The sequence below is a fragment of the Phascolarctos cinereus genome, unplaced genomic scaffold (genome assembly GCF_003287225.1).
Source record: "Phascolarctos cinereus isolate Bilbo 61053 unplaced genomic scaffold, phaCin_HiC Scaffold_4;HRSCAF=312, whole genome shotgun sequence".
NCBI lineage: Eukaryota > Metazoa > Chordata > Mammalia > Diprotodontia > Phascolarctidae > Phascolarctos > Phascolarctos cinereus.
The window spans coordinates 645,577,919-645,591,270 of NW_027555847.1; the positions used below are offsets into that span (position 1 = coordinate 645,577,919).

At 36.5% G+C, this 13,352-nt stretch overlaps 1 protein-coding gene across 12 annotated transcripts in view; it reads right to left on the minus strand.

Moving 5' to 3' along the window:
* PTK2 (protein tyrosine kinase 2) overlaps nt 1-13,352 on the minus strand; it is a 437,298-nt gene that overhangs the window by 160,565 nt on the left and 263,381 nt on the right. For all 12 annotated transcript variants that reach the window (XM_078153772.1, XM_078153765.1, XM_078153766.1 and 9 more), the window contains one exon: nt 8,272-8,302. In XM_078153772.1, the coding sequence (XP_078009898.1) occupies nt 8,272-8,302 (31 nt within the window). The remainder of the gene's footprint in view (nt 1-8,271; nt 8,303-13,352) is intronic.

Consider the following 13,352-nt stretch of genomic DNA (forward strand, 5'->3'; position numbering starts at 1 on the left):
AAATGGGATGTTTATAGCAGCTCTCCTTGTGAAGGCAAAGAACTGGAAATTGCAGGGATGCCTGTCAAGTGGGGAATCACTGAACAAGTTGTGGTATATAGCTGTGATGGAATACTACTGTGCTATAAGAAATGATGAGTTCATTCATTGATCTTAAGAGTATGGAAAGACTTGAACAAAATGATGAGGAGAGAAGTTAGCAGAAGAGAAGATTATACACAGTAACAGCAATATTTTTTTTAAGGCAATTGAAGTTAAGTGACTTGCCCAGGGTCACACAGCTAGTAAGTGTCAAGTGTTTGGTCTGAGGCCGGATTTGAACTCAGGTCCTCCTGACTTCAGGGCTGGTGCTCTATCCACTGTGCCACCTAGCTGCCCCAGCAATATTGTTCTAAGAATAATTTTGAGCAACTAAGTTATTTTGACTATTATAAATACACAAATTAAAAATAAAGGACATATGCAGAATGACGCTATCTGCAATCCAGAGAAAGAACTGATAAACAGATGTGTAGAATAATTTTACATATATATGTAAATGTACACACACACACACCCCCCACACACACACCCCATTTGTGTTTAATGGTAGCCATCTCTAGGGCCAGGAGGTGGGGGGGAGAAAAAGAAGAAAAACATGAAATTTACATGATTATTTTGTTGCATATTTGGAGGGAATAGCAAGTTGTACATGGTAGACTTCCAATTTTGTGTGCAATCTTTTTTACTGTTCTGTGTTATGGAAATGCTTGTTTTGTTGCATGAATTGAAAATAAAATAAATTTTAAAAGTAAATGAAAGCTCCCCTCCCCACTAAAGCCTTTTTGAGGAGGAGGCACTCGAAGTGAGCCTTGAGCTTGGGGTTCCAAGAGACAGAGGTGAGGAGGGAGAGCGTACCAAAGATGGAGGGGTAGAGGCAGCTAGGGGGTGCAGTGGATAGGACACTGGGCCTGGAGTCAGGAGGACCTAAGTTTGAATCTGACCTCAGACACTTGACACTTATTAGCTGTGTGACCCTGGGCAAGTCACTTAACCCCATTGCCTAGCAACAAAAAAAAACAAAGAAAGATGGGGGGGGTGTTTGCCTGCTAGAATGACATGATAAGAGATGGAATGTCCCATTTGAGAAACAATAGGTTGGTCAGTTTGGCTGGGACAAAGATGACATGGCAAAAGCAATGTGTAATCAGCCTGAAAAGATCCTTTAAATTCTTCTTAAGATCTATGTATTTTAAAACCTTGGCTTTGCAACAAAGATAAATAAGATAAACTGCCCTGCCCAATACCCTTTACTTCCTACATTCAACTGCCCATTAAATCATACCTGCCTTCCTCCCAATATGACTTTTACTTATTTTAGGATAATAATCCATCACCCAAATGGTTTAATTTTGCTGTGAGACATTCACGAGCAGTCAGTGCACTGTGGAATAAAGAGTACTCGTTCTGCAATAAGAGGAGGACCCAGCTCCACCTCTGATGCTTCCTCCTGTTGAGATTTTCTTCAAGTCACTGATCTTCACTAGTCATACTTCCTCATCTATAAAATGAACAGTTGGACCAGATAGCTTTGAGAACCCTTACAGCTATAAAGATATGATACAAATATTTATTATTTTTCACTCATCACCAGGGGCTATTAAAATCTTATCCCATAGCAGACTGAGCTAACTGCCTTCTTAAGGAGTATATTTTTCAAAAAAAGCTGTATTTATCTCTCATACATCCCATAATCTCCCTTTCTAGTCATAGGTGCCTGTCCACTTATTCTCTATAGACCCTTGAAATTCAGAGAGTTTATAAAACCTTACTAAGCAAATTCAAATAAGCTACTGATAACCTATTTGTTACAAATAAGTTTGTCTGGAAGAAAAAAAAACAAACTTGCTTTGACTGCTGCGATGGAAGAGAAGACAAATTAAATATGGTAGCCTGATGGAGACACAAACTTACTTGCTGCTACCTTTTCCTAAGATCATGCTCCACAACTTCTTACAATCTGCCTTGTTTGCCACTTGGATAAAAACACTTTTTTAAAAGGTCCCACTGCCCACAGTTCTACTTTAATTCCTCTGTTCAATAGGTGACACAGCTGGACAACTCCTTCACTCAGGAAAATGCATCCTATTTTGAATTCCTTGTGAATACATTCATCTAGTTTGCTGGTTCTCTGTCTGTTCTCTCTGTGGCTCACTTAATGTGGATTTTTCTCAAGAATCTATCTTAAATTCTTTTCTTAATTCTCTCTAATCATAAGAGTGATCTCATTTACTCTCATGGCTTCAGCAATCTGGGACACTCAGATGATTCACAAATGTTTTATCTTGAGCCTCAAGAACTACTATGACCTCAACTTCCATATTTAAGATGGCTAATCCGTACCTCTGTGTCTAGGTAGCACCTTAAACATACCTAACACTGAGATTACCACCGTTTTCCTAAAATCTGTTCTGTCTTGTTAATTTTCATATCTAAACAACTGCCTAGTTGTTTTTACTTAGAAAGTACTTTAACTTTTAACATTCCTTAAAATGACACTGAATTGCTGTTAGATTGGTTCTACATTTTAGTGTCCAATCACATGATTAATTATAAAACACTTACCACATGAAAGAAACTTTCACAAGCACCAAGGTTACAAAGGTAAAAATGAAACTGCCTACCTTCAAGGGTCTTATATTCTATCAGAAAGTGAACACATTCATAAGTAAGTATATATAAAATACGTACAAAAGATCATTCTTTTCCATTCTTATTGCCATCAATCTAATTTTATCTCTCAAAAAAATGGAAGAGTGATTTCATTCTCACAAACAACGAATAACTGGTTGTTTGGGTGGAAATAATGGAAATCTTAAAACGGAGAATGCCATCTTAGAATATTTCATCTTAGAATTTGAGATAGAGATGGGGAAGAAAGTTGGGCAGAGTCTGACATGCATGCTAGATTTAGGGAAATCATATTTGAGAGGCTTCAAAGACAGAATCTCTTGGCCTAACATTCTCTAGAGGAAATCATACTAGGAGAGATATAAAGAAGTAAGAATTAAATTCTAAGATACAAAGTAATACATGTTAGTGAGGAGTATTAAAGGGGGAGCTATGTAAAACAGATGAAAATGAAAAGTAAACTCATCAAATGCTTCAGATTTTAAAAGCAAATATATTAAACATGGAAGAAAAGACAGCTAACAGAAGATGGAAACAAAACAAAACAAAACAAAACAAAAACAAACACTGTCCAAAGGAATCATGTTGAGAATTCCAAAGTTCAAAATGAGTTGAAGCTGACCCTGCTCTTCCCAAAAAAACCATGGCTAGCAAAAAATGTCTTTTTAAATTACATTGGGGAAAGACCCCAGCTTCTGGAACAAGAACTCACTATTTGACAAACACTGCTGGGAGAACTGGAAAAGAGCATGGCAGAAACTAGGCATAGACCAAAATCTCACACCATACACCAAAATGAAGTCAAAATGGGTTCATGATTTAGATATGAAGGCTGGTACTATATGCAAACTGGGAAGCATGAAACAGTTTACCTGTCAGATTTATGGAGAACAGAAGAATTCATGACCAAACGGGAGATAGAGAACATTATGAAATGCAAAATGGATAATTCTGATGACATTAAATTGAAAAGTTTCTGCATAAACAAAGCCAACACAACCAAGATTAGGACGCAAGCAGAAAAATGGGAAAGAATTTTTATAACCAGTGTGTCTGGTAAGGGCCTCAATTCTAAAATATATAGAAAATTAAGTCACATTTATAAGAATACAACTCATTCTCCAATGGATAAATGGTCAAAAGATATGAACAGGCAGTTCTCAGAGGAAGAAATTAAAGCCACCTATTATCATAAGAAAAAATGCTCTAAATCACTATTGATTAGAGAAATGCAAATCAAAACAACTCTGAGGTACCACATCACACCCATCAGATTGACCAACATGACAAAACAGGAAAATGATAAATGTTGGAGAAGATGTGGGAAAATTGGAACACTAATGCATTGTTGGTGGGATTGTGAAATGATCCAACCATTTTGGAAATCCCAACCATGGAATGTGCCCAAAAGGCAATAAAAATGTGCATACCCTTTGACCTAGCCATAGCACTTCTAGGTCTCTATCTTAAAGACATCATACAAATAGGAAAAGGACCTACATGTACAAAAATATTTATAGCTGCTCTTTTTGTGGTGGCAAAGAACTGGAAATTGAGAGGATGCCTATCATTTGGGGAATGGCTGAACAATTTGTGGTACATGAATATAATGGAATACTATTGTGCTATTAGCAAATGATGAGCAAGTGGACTTCAGAAAATCCTGGAAAGACTTGTATGGACTGATGCTGAGTGAAGTGAGCAGAGCCAGGAGAATGCTGTACACATTAACAGCAACGTTGTGCAATGACTAATGTTGATAGACTTAGCCCTTCTCAGCAATGTAAGGATCTAAGACATCTCCAAAGATCTCATGATGGAAAATGCCATCCCCATCCAAAGAAAGAACTATGGAGTTTGAATGCAGATTGAAACATACTATTTGCTATTTTTTCCTTCTGTTTTGTTTTGTTTCCTCCTTCTGGTGATTCCTCCTATTGGTTCTAATTCTTCCTTACAACATGACTAATGTGAAAATATGTTTAATAGAATGTACATGTATAGCCAAAAAAATTTATATTGGGGAGAAATCAGAAGTTCAAAAAAAGACAGGAATAATTTTCTGGGATATGAAAAAATGAAAAATGAAGACCAAATGTAGAATTGTTCAAATCATATGACATCTCTGCTTTATCTCCCAAGGAGAATGAATGGTCTTTGGAAAAAAAAATGGCTACTAGAGATAACATGGGTAAAATGGCTATTAAGTTATGAACTTGGGTTGATAAGTAAAGATAAAGTAAGTTAATGAATACACATCTATTATTTTACTAGGCACTGTGCTAATAATTTCTGGGGATACAAATATTAAAAATAAAGTACCTCTCTCAAGAAGCTTACAATTAATGTGGGAAGACAACATACAAAAAGAAACTGAAAAGGGTGACAGAGTGAAGAAATGGCTAGACTTTGTATCTTCCCTAAATAAAGGTTTTGAAAGGAGCTCTCTGCTCCACTCTCTATCACAGTAGGGCTGATGTGAACTTGCAGGATGAATAGATTCCTGGAGACATGATGGAGAAGTGCAAAGGAATGCATCCAGGTAGGAAATAAAAAATAAGAAAGCATCTACCAACTTTCACAGCTATGGGTAAGAGAGATATTCTTAAGCAAACAAATAATAGAGGAAATCGCAAAGATAAAACAGATAACTCTGATTACATGAAACTGAAAAGCTTCACAAAATTAACTCATCTAGGACAAGAAGAGAAGCAATCAAATGAGAAAAAAATTTCATATTAAAATTTTAAGAAAAGGTCTTGATATTCAAGAAATCTATATCAATAATTAACAGATATCTATATCTATATGTACACAGAAATATAGCTATGACCAAAAGCCATCCCTTAACAGGTAAGATGTCAAAAGATAGGAACAAAAAATTCTTAAAAACAAAGGTGACAAACTATTAGTCATACGAAAGAATGCTCAAAGTCACTAATAAGAGAAATGCAAATCAAAACAATTCAGAGGTTTCACTTCACTCTATCTATCTATCTATCTATCTATCTATCTATCTATCTATCTATCTATCTATCTATCTATCTATCTATCTTAGCAAATATGACAAAAGATGGGAAAAGTCAGTGCTAGAGATCATGAGAAGGTAGCCACACTGGTATGATGTTGGCAGAGCTGTGAATCAGTATTAATCACTCTTTTGAAAAGCAATCTGGAATTACGTAAAGTGAGTTAAAATGTTTATATGCCAAAATACTTATGGCAGCATTTTTTGTGACAGCAAAGAATTAGAAACAAAGTAGATGCCCATGCATTGGGGAATGGCTAAAAAAATTGTGGAACGTGAACTGGTGGAACATTACTAGACTGTGAGAAATGACAAATATGATGAATACAGAGATACTTGGCTAAGATCTACAGTAAATGATGCCAAGTGAAGTAAGCAAAGCCAAGAAAACAATATACAAAGACTACAACAATGTAAATGGAAAGAACAACCACAAAACAATCAAAAGTGAGTGTTGCAAAATTATAAAGAGCAGCACTCCAAAGAAGACTGATAAGAACATATAGTCCCACATAATTCCTTTGCACAGGTAGGTGGAACATGAATGTGGTACACTGTACCTCTTTTCAGACTCTTGATGTGGATTAACCAGTTTTGCTGGATTTTTTTCTTTAAAATATACTATTGTTATATAGGATGACTGTCTTGGAGAAGAAAAGTGGAGTAAAACTGGGAAAAGTTAAAATATTACATAAAACAAAAGATATCAATAAATTTTAAAAAATTAAAAAGAGAAAAAAGAAAGCATCTAGCTACTTTTGCTGTATTCAATTTACTTGCCTAAGTGAACAACAGTACACAAACTAGAGTGCTTAAAGAACTTTCAAATATGATTGCAGAATCATTGTAATACTTGAAAAATTGGGGAGACAGGGAAGAAGTACTACAGGATCAGAGAGTGCAAACGACTTGATTTTCAAAAAAATCCGAGAGCATGAGGCCTACAGACTAGAGGTCAATGAGCTTAATTTCAACTTTTGGAAAATTTAGAAAACACATTATCAGTCAACATCTAGAAAAGGAAGTGATGTACACAAATAGTATGCTTTCATGAAGAACAGGTCATAACAGAATAATCTCACTCCCCTCATTGTCAAGGTTGCTGTAGTATTATTAGATGTGGGAAGTACTGTAGACATAATTTACCTAGATTTTAGGAAAACATTTGGCAAAATCTTTCATGAAATTTTTGCGGACTAGATGATAATATAATTGGGTAGATATGAAACTCAAACAGTGGTTGCTATCTAAAGAATTTTAAAGTTTAATGTCAACTTGAAATGTCTTCAGAGAAATACCTTACTGATTCATGCTTGGCCCTATACTGTGTATTTATTTATTTGTGCACTCACTCATTTATTTTTAGATTAAGTCTCCTAATACTGCCCAAGATCAAGTGGTCCACTGACCACTTCTAGGCCAGATACAACTGTGTTTGGCATAGAAGCTTTGACCTGTTCTGTTTCCAACCTGGACTGAAACTACCCCCTCCTCTGGCAGCTTGCTAGCCTCAAACTTCTTCACGCTCACTGTAATGGTACTGCACTTAGTGTAAATACCAGCTCAGCTTTAGCCCTAATGAAGCTAAAAACTCCCAAGCTTAAGCATTCCATCAGCCTCACACTCTACCAGTAGCAGGATTTACAGGCATTTAATCACCAACATACAGGGTGCTCCATATTATTTAATATTTTTTTAATGACTTGTACCAAGGCAGGAAGTTATCAAATTTTCAGATGTTACCAGGCCAAACCAAATAAGATAAAAATTTAACAACAATAAATATAAAGTCTTACATTTGCATTACAAATATCAACTTCAAAAGTACAAAATGGGTAAGTCATAGCTAGAGAGATGTTTTTAAAAGATCTGGAGGTCTTAGTGAACCACAAACTCCATATGAATGAATACTATCATATAACGCCACTAATCATTGAATAGAGTATCACGGTTCAAACTGCACTTTATTCTGGCAGCAGTCCACAATGGAAAAGATTGCAAAAAGGAAAATCAATGCTGTGGTTTTTGTAATAGTCTAGGCAAGAGGGCAACTAGGTGGCGCAGTGGATAGAGGTCCAGCCTTGGAGTCAGGGGGACCTGAGTTCAAATCCAGCCTCAGACACATAACACTTACTAGCTGTGTGACCCTGGGCAAGTCACTTAACCCCACTGCCTAGCAAAAACCAAAAACCAAAAAAAAAAATTGTCTAGGCAAGAAGTAATGAAATTCTGAGCTAAGTTGGGCTGCGGTGGGAAAGAAGGTATGAACGTGACAGATATTATAGAGTTGAAAATGAAAAGACCTGGAATCTAGAATAGAAAGGGGAAATAAGGGATAGCAGAGAGCTGAAGATGGGAAGGATGGGAAGTGGAAGGATGAATATATTCTCTTTCTCAAGAGAGGGAAGTTTGGGAGAAGAATGGGTTAGGAGGGAGAAAATGAATTCCATCTTGGACATGATGATTTTAGTGTGCTTACTTTGTAGGGATTAAAAAAAATGTTTAGTCAATCATTTTGATGCCAAATATAGACCCTGAAAAAACAAATAATAAATGACTGAAATAGTACTTACTTTGGTATGGATGGTAAGGCTCGTTCACCTTCTGCAAAAACAAACAAATAACAGAGAAGAGGTAAGTAGGCTAGATTAGCTTTCTACTAAATTTTTTTTTCTTCTAAAGATCAACTTTTGGTGCCTACAATGCTAAAGGTAATGTGAGCTATATTCCAGTATTTTAGCAAGACCACTATTAAAAACTTCTTGCTTATTAGATTTCTTACTTTAGGCTTTCCTAGTCTTATATTCAACTTTCAGAGCTCTAAATTTAATTTAACTGCCTAGACTCATATTACTTTGAAAGCATCACTTGATTCAAAGGAACAAAGCAAAGAAACATTATTATAACTGATTACACACAAGTTCTATTTCTATAAATGTACAATATACAACTAACATTTATTTGGCAATTTGCTATCTATAAAATATTTTCCTCACAGCAACTCTATGAAGTAAATAGTGTAAAAACAGCAGTTTCCCTCTAAATTCAAGTCTGTCTTAAAATCTGAAAGGCATCTTCTGGAGAAAATCAGTTTACTGTTTGCAATCAAATTCAGTGATTCTTCCAATCTTTATTGTACTAGGCAAATAAATATGATGAAGAACAAATAGTCTGGCTATGCTGGATCATAAAAACAGGTATAATATTGCTGAGATTATATACTAGCAATCATTTGAGTATAACTCAAATGTGATTTAATAAAATAATTTACTTATGTATAAGAAACCTAAGAATACTGCTAATTGATACATCAGTCACAAAAACACTCTGGCCAATGGAATAAATATTCAACCATCAGATAAAAACAATAAAATAATGGAATTTACTAATATACTTTCTCACTTAAGAAAAATACTGTAGGATGCAGGAATTTTTTTTCTTTGATACAACAGTCAATGCAAATACACATACCAAGGACTATCCTGGTAGTATGAATTCTCTTAGGAAATATAATGGTATCACATACATTAACTGGCACGATGCCTTGAAATAGGGATTGCTCACATACTACTGACAACAGAAAGGTAATTTATTTCTATGTAAGTGTCATGCCTAGATTCCTTCCTCAATAATAGATTACTGCAGTGTCTCTGCACAGTGTCTTACACATTGCAAGAATTCAAACATTTATCAAATGAGTGAAAAAGTATAAATATCTTATATTAACTGAACTTTCAACAATAACAGTAATGATGGATATGCTGTTTTGAAAGAGTTCCTAAGTCATTTAATCAAAATATGTTTGCTTTTATCAATTAGACCAAAGGCACCTTAAAGTTCCACATTCCAGTTAATTGCTCTGCCTGACTCAAGTCACTTCACACTCAATCTAGCCCCTCATATAGAGCCAAAGGGATTTTCTATAAGCAGAAATCCTACCATGGTATTGGCATTCTCCTACTCAACAAACTCCAGGGGCCCCCAATGCCTTTAGGACAAAATATAAACTCCACTGTTTGGCTTTTAAAATCCTTCACAACCTGGCTACTATCTGCATTCCCAGCTTTATTACTCCATTCCCACATTTTATGATCCAACCATGTTGGCCTTCTTGCTATTCCTCCCTTCTCGCTATTCCTCACACATAGCATTCAGTCTTCCATTTTCATGCCTGTCCCTAATTCCTGGAATACTCTCTCACAGAATCTCTTATCTCCTTCAAGACTCAAATCAACCATTGCCTTCCCAAAGCCTTTCCCGATTCTCCCAATTGCAATTGCCACCGCTATTTAAACTAGCTTGAATTCTACATGTAAATTTTGTTTATATGTGTATGTTGTCTAACCTGATGTGAATTAAGCATTTTGACAGCAGTAATTTTTTCAGTTCTGTCTTTCTACCCTCTGGCATGTGATACAGTGCCCGGCACATAGCAGATATCTTAAAAAAAAAACCTTCATTAGATGCTACCATGCTCACAAACTATCATTATACATCTCTTTTCTCTTCCTCAGCCAAACTCCCTGAAAAAGCTGTCAATATGTGCTGCTCTTTGTCCAACTACAATTATCTCCTTTGCTGGATCTTCATCCATATCGTGCTCACTAATTGTGTGTGTTTGAATTTCTCCAGCTCTATAGCTACTCTCCCACCAAACACAGTCGTTTGGATATCTCAAACTCTTCCTACAGTGGGCATTTCAAATATAACACATCTAAAATGGAACTCTTGATTTCCCCTTCCCCCAGAATCCTATCTTCTGAATTCCCCTCTTATTCTAGGTGCAGTCACAGCATCAGTCACAGAATTAAGGTCACAGGACCAGTGTCATCCTTGACTCCTTACTATCATTTGCACTACACAACTACCTCTCCATTCACACAGCCACAACCTTGGTTCAGAAGCTCTCGTTACCTAAAATCTGCTCTAACTAGTCTCCTTGCTTAAAATCTTTCTTTCCTCCAATCCACTCCTAGGTAATTTTCCTAAAGGGTAGGTCTGATCATGTCACCAGCCTGCTCAATCAACTCCAGCATCTTCCTGTTAAATCTTTCATCAAATAAAAATTCTTTCTGGCACTAAAGCTCTTTATAATCCTGCCTTTCTTGCCTCTCCTGTCTTCTTACATGTTATTCTCCTTCATATATATACTCTTAACCTAGACATACTGCTCTACTTGCAGTTCCTGGAACATAATATGCCATCTTTATTCTCTGTTCCTTTATGCTGGCTGTCTCCCATGCCTGGGACACTGTGTTCCCTTACCTCCACCTCTTAAGTTTCCTTGGCTTCATTCAAGACTGAGTTCAAATCCTAACTAAATGCCTTTCCTAGTCTTTTCCCATGCTGTTAATGCCTTCTCCTTTTCATTTACTTTGTGCTTTTCATTTACTCTTTCTACAGCTTATATGCACCTAGTTCTTTACGTGCTAACTCCCCATTAGAATGCGGGGGCTGTTTTTGCCTTTGTATCTTTAGAACTCAGCACAGATGGGGGCACATAGCAGGTACTTAATAAATGTCTGCTGACTGACTTGACTGAGATGTTAATGAGAATAGAGAGAAAGATATTTTGGCTAGCTCTGAGTGTGAGATGAGGAGTTATGAATAGGAAGGTTGCAAAGGTATGTTAGGACCAGGATGTTTCAGACTTTAAAAGCTAAATAGAGGTGTTTATATTTTGTCCAGTACATAAAAGGAAGCCAGTGAAGTTGACTGAATAGGGAGCCACATGGTTAGAACTACACTTAAGGAAAACTACTTTGGTAACTGTGTAGGATGAACTTAATTGAGGTGAAACCTGAGGCACGAAGAACAATTAAGAGGCTGTTGCAATAGTTGAGGCTAGAAGTGATGAAAGCACTTGTCAATATATGTTGTCAACAGAAATGGTAAAATTTGGCAACTGATTAGATCAGAGGTTGATGGAGCATAAGAAGTCAAGGATAACACTGAGGTTAAAAAATTGGGAGACTGCAAGGATGGTGGTGTCTTCAACAACAATAGAGAAGTATGGAAGAAGGGAGATTTCAGGGTGGGGAGAGACAGTGAGGTCAGTTTTAAGCATTTTATATTTAAGATGTCTATAGGAGAGGCAGCTAGGTGGTGCAGTGGATAGAACTCCAGCCTTGCAATCAGGAGAACCTGAGTTCAAATCTGGCCTCAGACATTTGAAGCTTACTAGCTATATGACCCTGGGCAAGTCATTTAACCCCTATTGCCTCACCAAAAAAAAAAAGTATTTAAAAAAGACGTCTATAGGAAATTCAGTTGGAAATATCTATTAGGCAACTGCTGATGTGGAACTGAAGCTCAGGGGAGAGATTGGAGGTAGATATGAAGATGTGGCATTCATCTGCATAGCAATGATAGTAACACCCATGGGAGTTGATGAGCTCACAGTGAAAGAGATTGTAGCCAGAGAAGAGAAAAGGGTCTACAACAGCACCTTGGGATATATTCACATAGTGGGCATGATAAGCCAGCAAAAGAGATTGGGAAAACTGGTCAGACCATTACGAGAATGAGGAAAGACTACTATCATGAAAACCTAAAGAAGACAGTATCCAGGAGGAGAAGGTAATGAACAATGTTAAATTCAACAGAAAGATTGGGAAGAATGAAGAGCAATAAAAGACCATCAGATTTAGTAATTAGGAGATCACTGGCAAATTTGCAAAGAACAGTTTCAATTGAGTCATGAAGTTATAAATTAGATTGCAAAGAAATGAGGTGTGAGTAAGAGAAAAAGGAGTGAAGGCAGAGAGTAAGACAGTTTTTTGAGGGAATCTGGATGAGAAAAGGAGGACAGATATGACATTGTAACCTCAGGAGATGGTAGAGGTTAATTAGAGCTTTTTAAGGATGGGGAGGCCTGGATATGTTTTCAAGGTAGTAGGGATGATAGATAGATAGACAGATAGATAAGAAAGATTAGATAGATAGATATAGATATAGATACATAGATAGATAGATAGATAGATAGATAGATAGATAGATAGATAGATAGACAGACAGATAGATACGGGGAGAAAGGAAAGGATGGAGGATGGCTGAGGATGCAATCTGCTGGAGAAAAGTGAAGATGAGATCAAGCACAATACACAGGGGCTGGCCTTAGAAAGAAGAAGGGCCTCACTTTGACAGAGTTTGAAGCAAAGCAGAAGAAAGTAAGAGATTGTGTGAAGGGGTTTTGAGACAAAGAGAATGGGAAAAGGAGCTGATGTCAAATAGTCTAACTTCTCCCAGTAAAGTAAGAGGCAAAGTCCTTGGCTAGGGATGAAGAGAAGGGTATATTATGCTAAAGGGGCAGTCAGTCAACAAATATTTATTAAGTGACTACTATGTTCTAGGCAGTGTGGTAAGTGTTAGAGATATAAAGAACATAAAACATAGTCCCTGCTTTCAAAGAGCTCACATTCTAATAGGAGTTACAATATGAAAACAACTATTTATAAACAAGGTATATAGGACAAGAAAGAAATTTAGGAATAGTTTGCTTGGGGCATCAGATGGAATCAGGGAGGAATAGAAGAGCTCCCTTTCTGTAGTGAGGGCCCTAGCTGAAGTTGTCTAAAAAGAATTTGTAATGTCATCAAGGATACAGAGATTATTATCAGAGTGATTGTGTAAAGTTAGGCAGATTAATCCACTT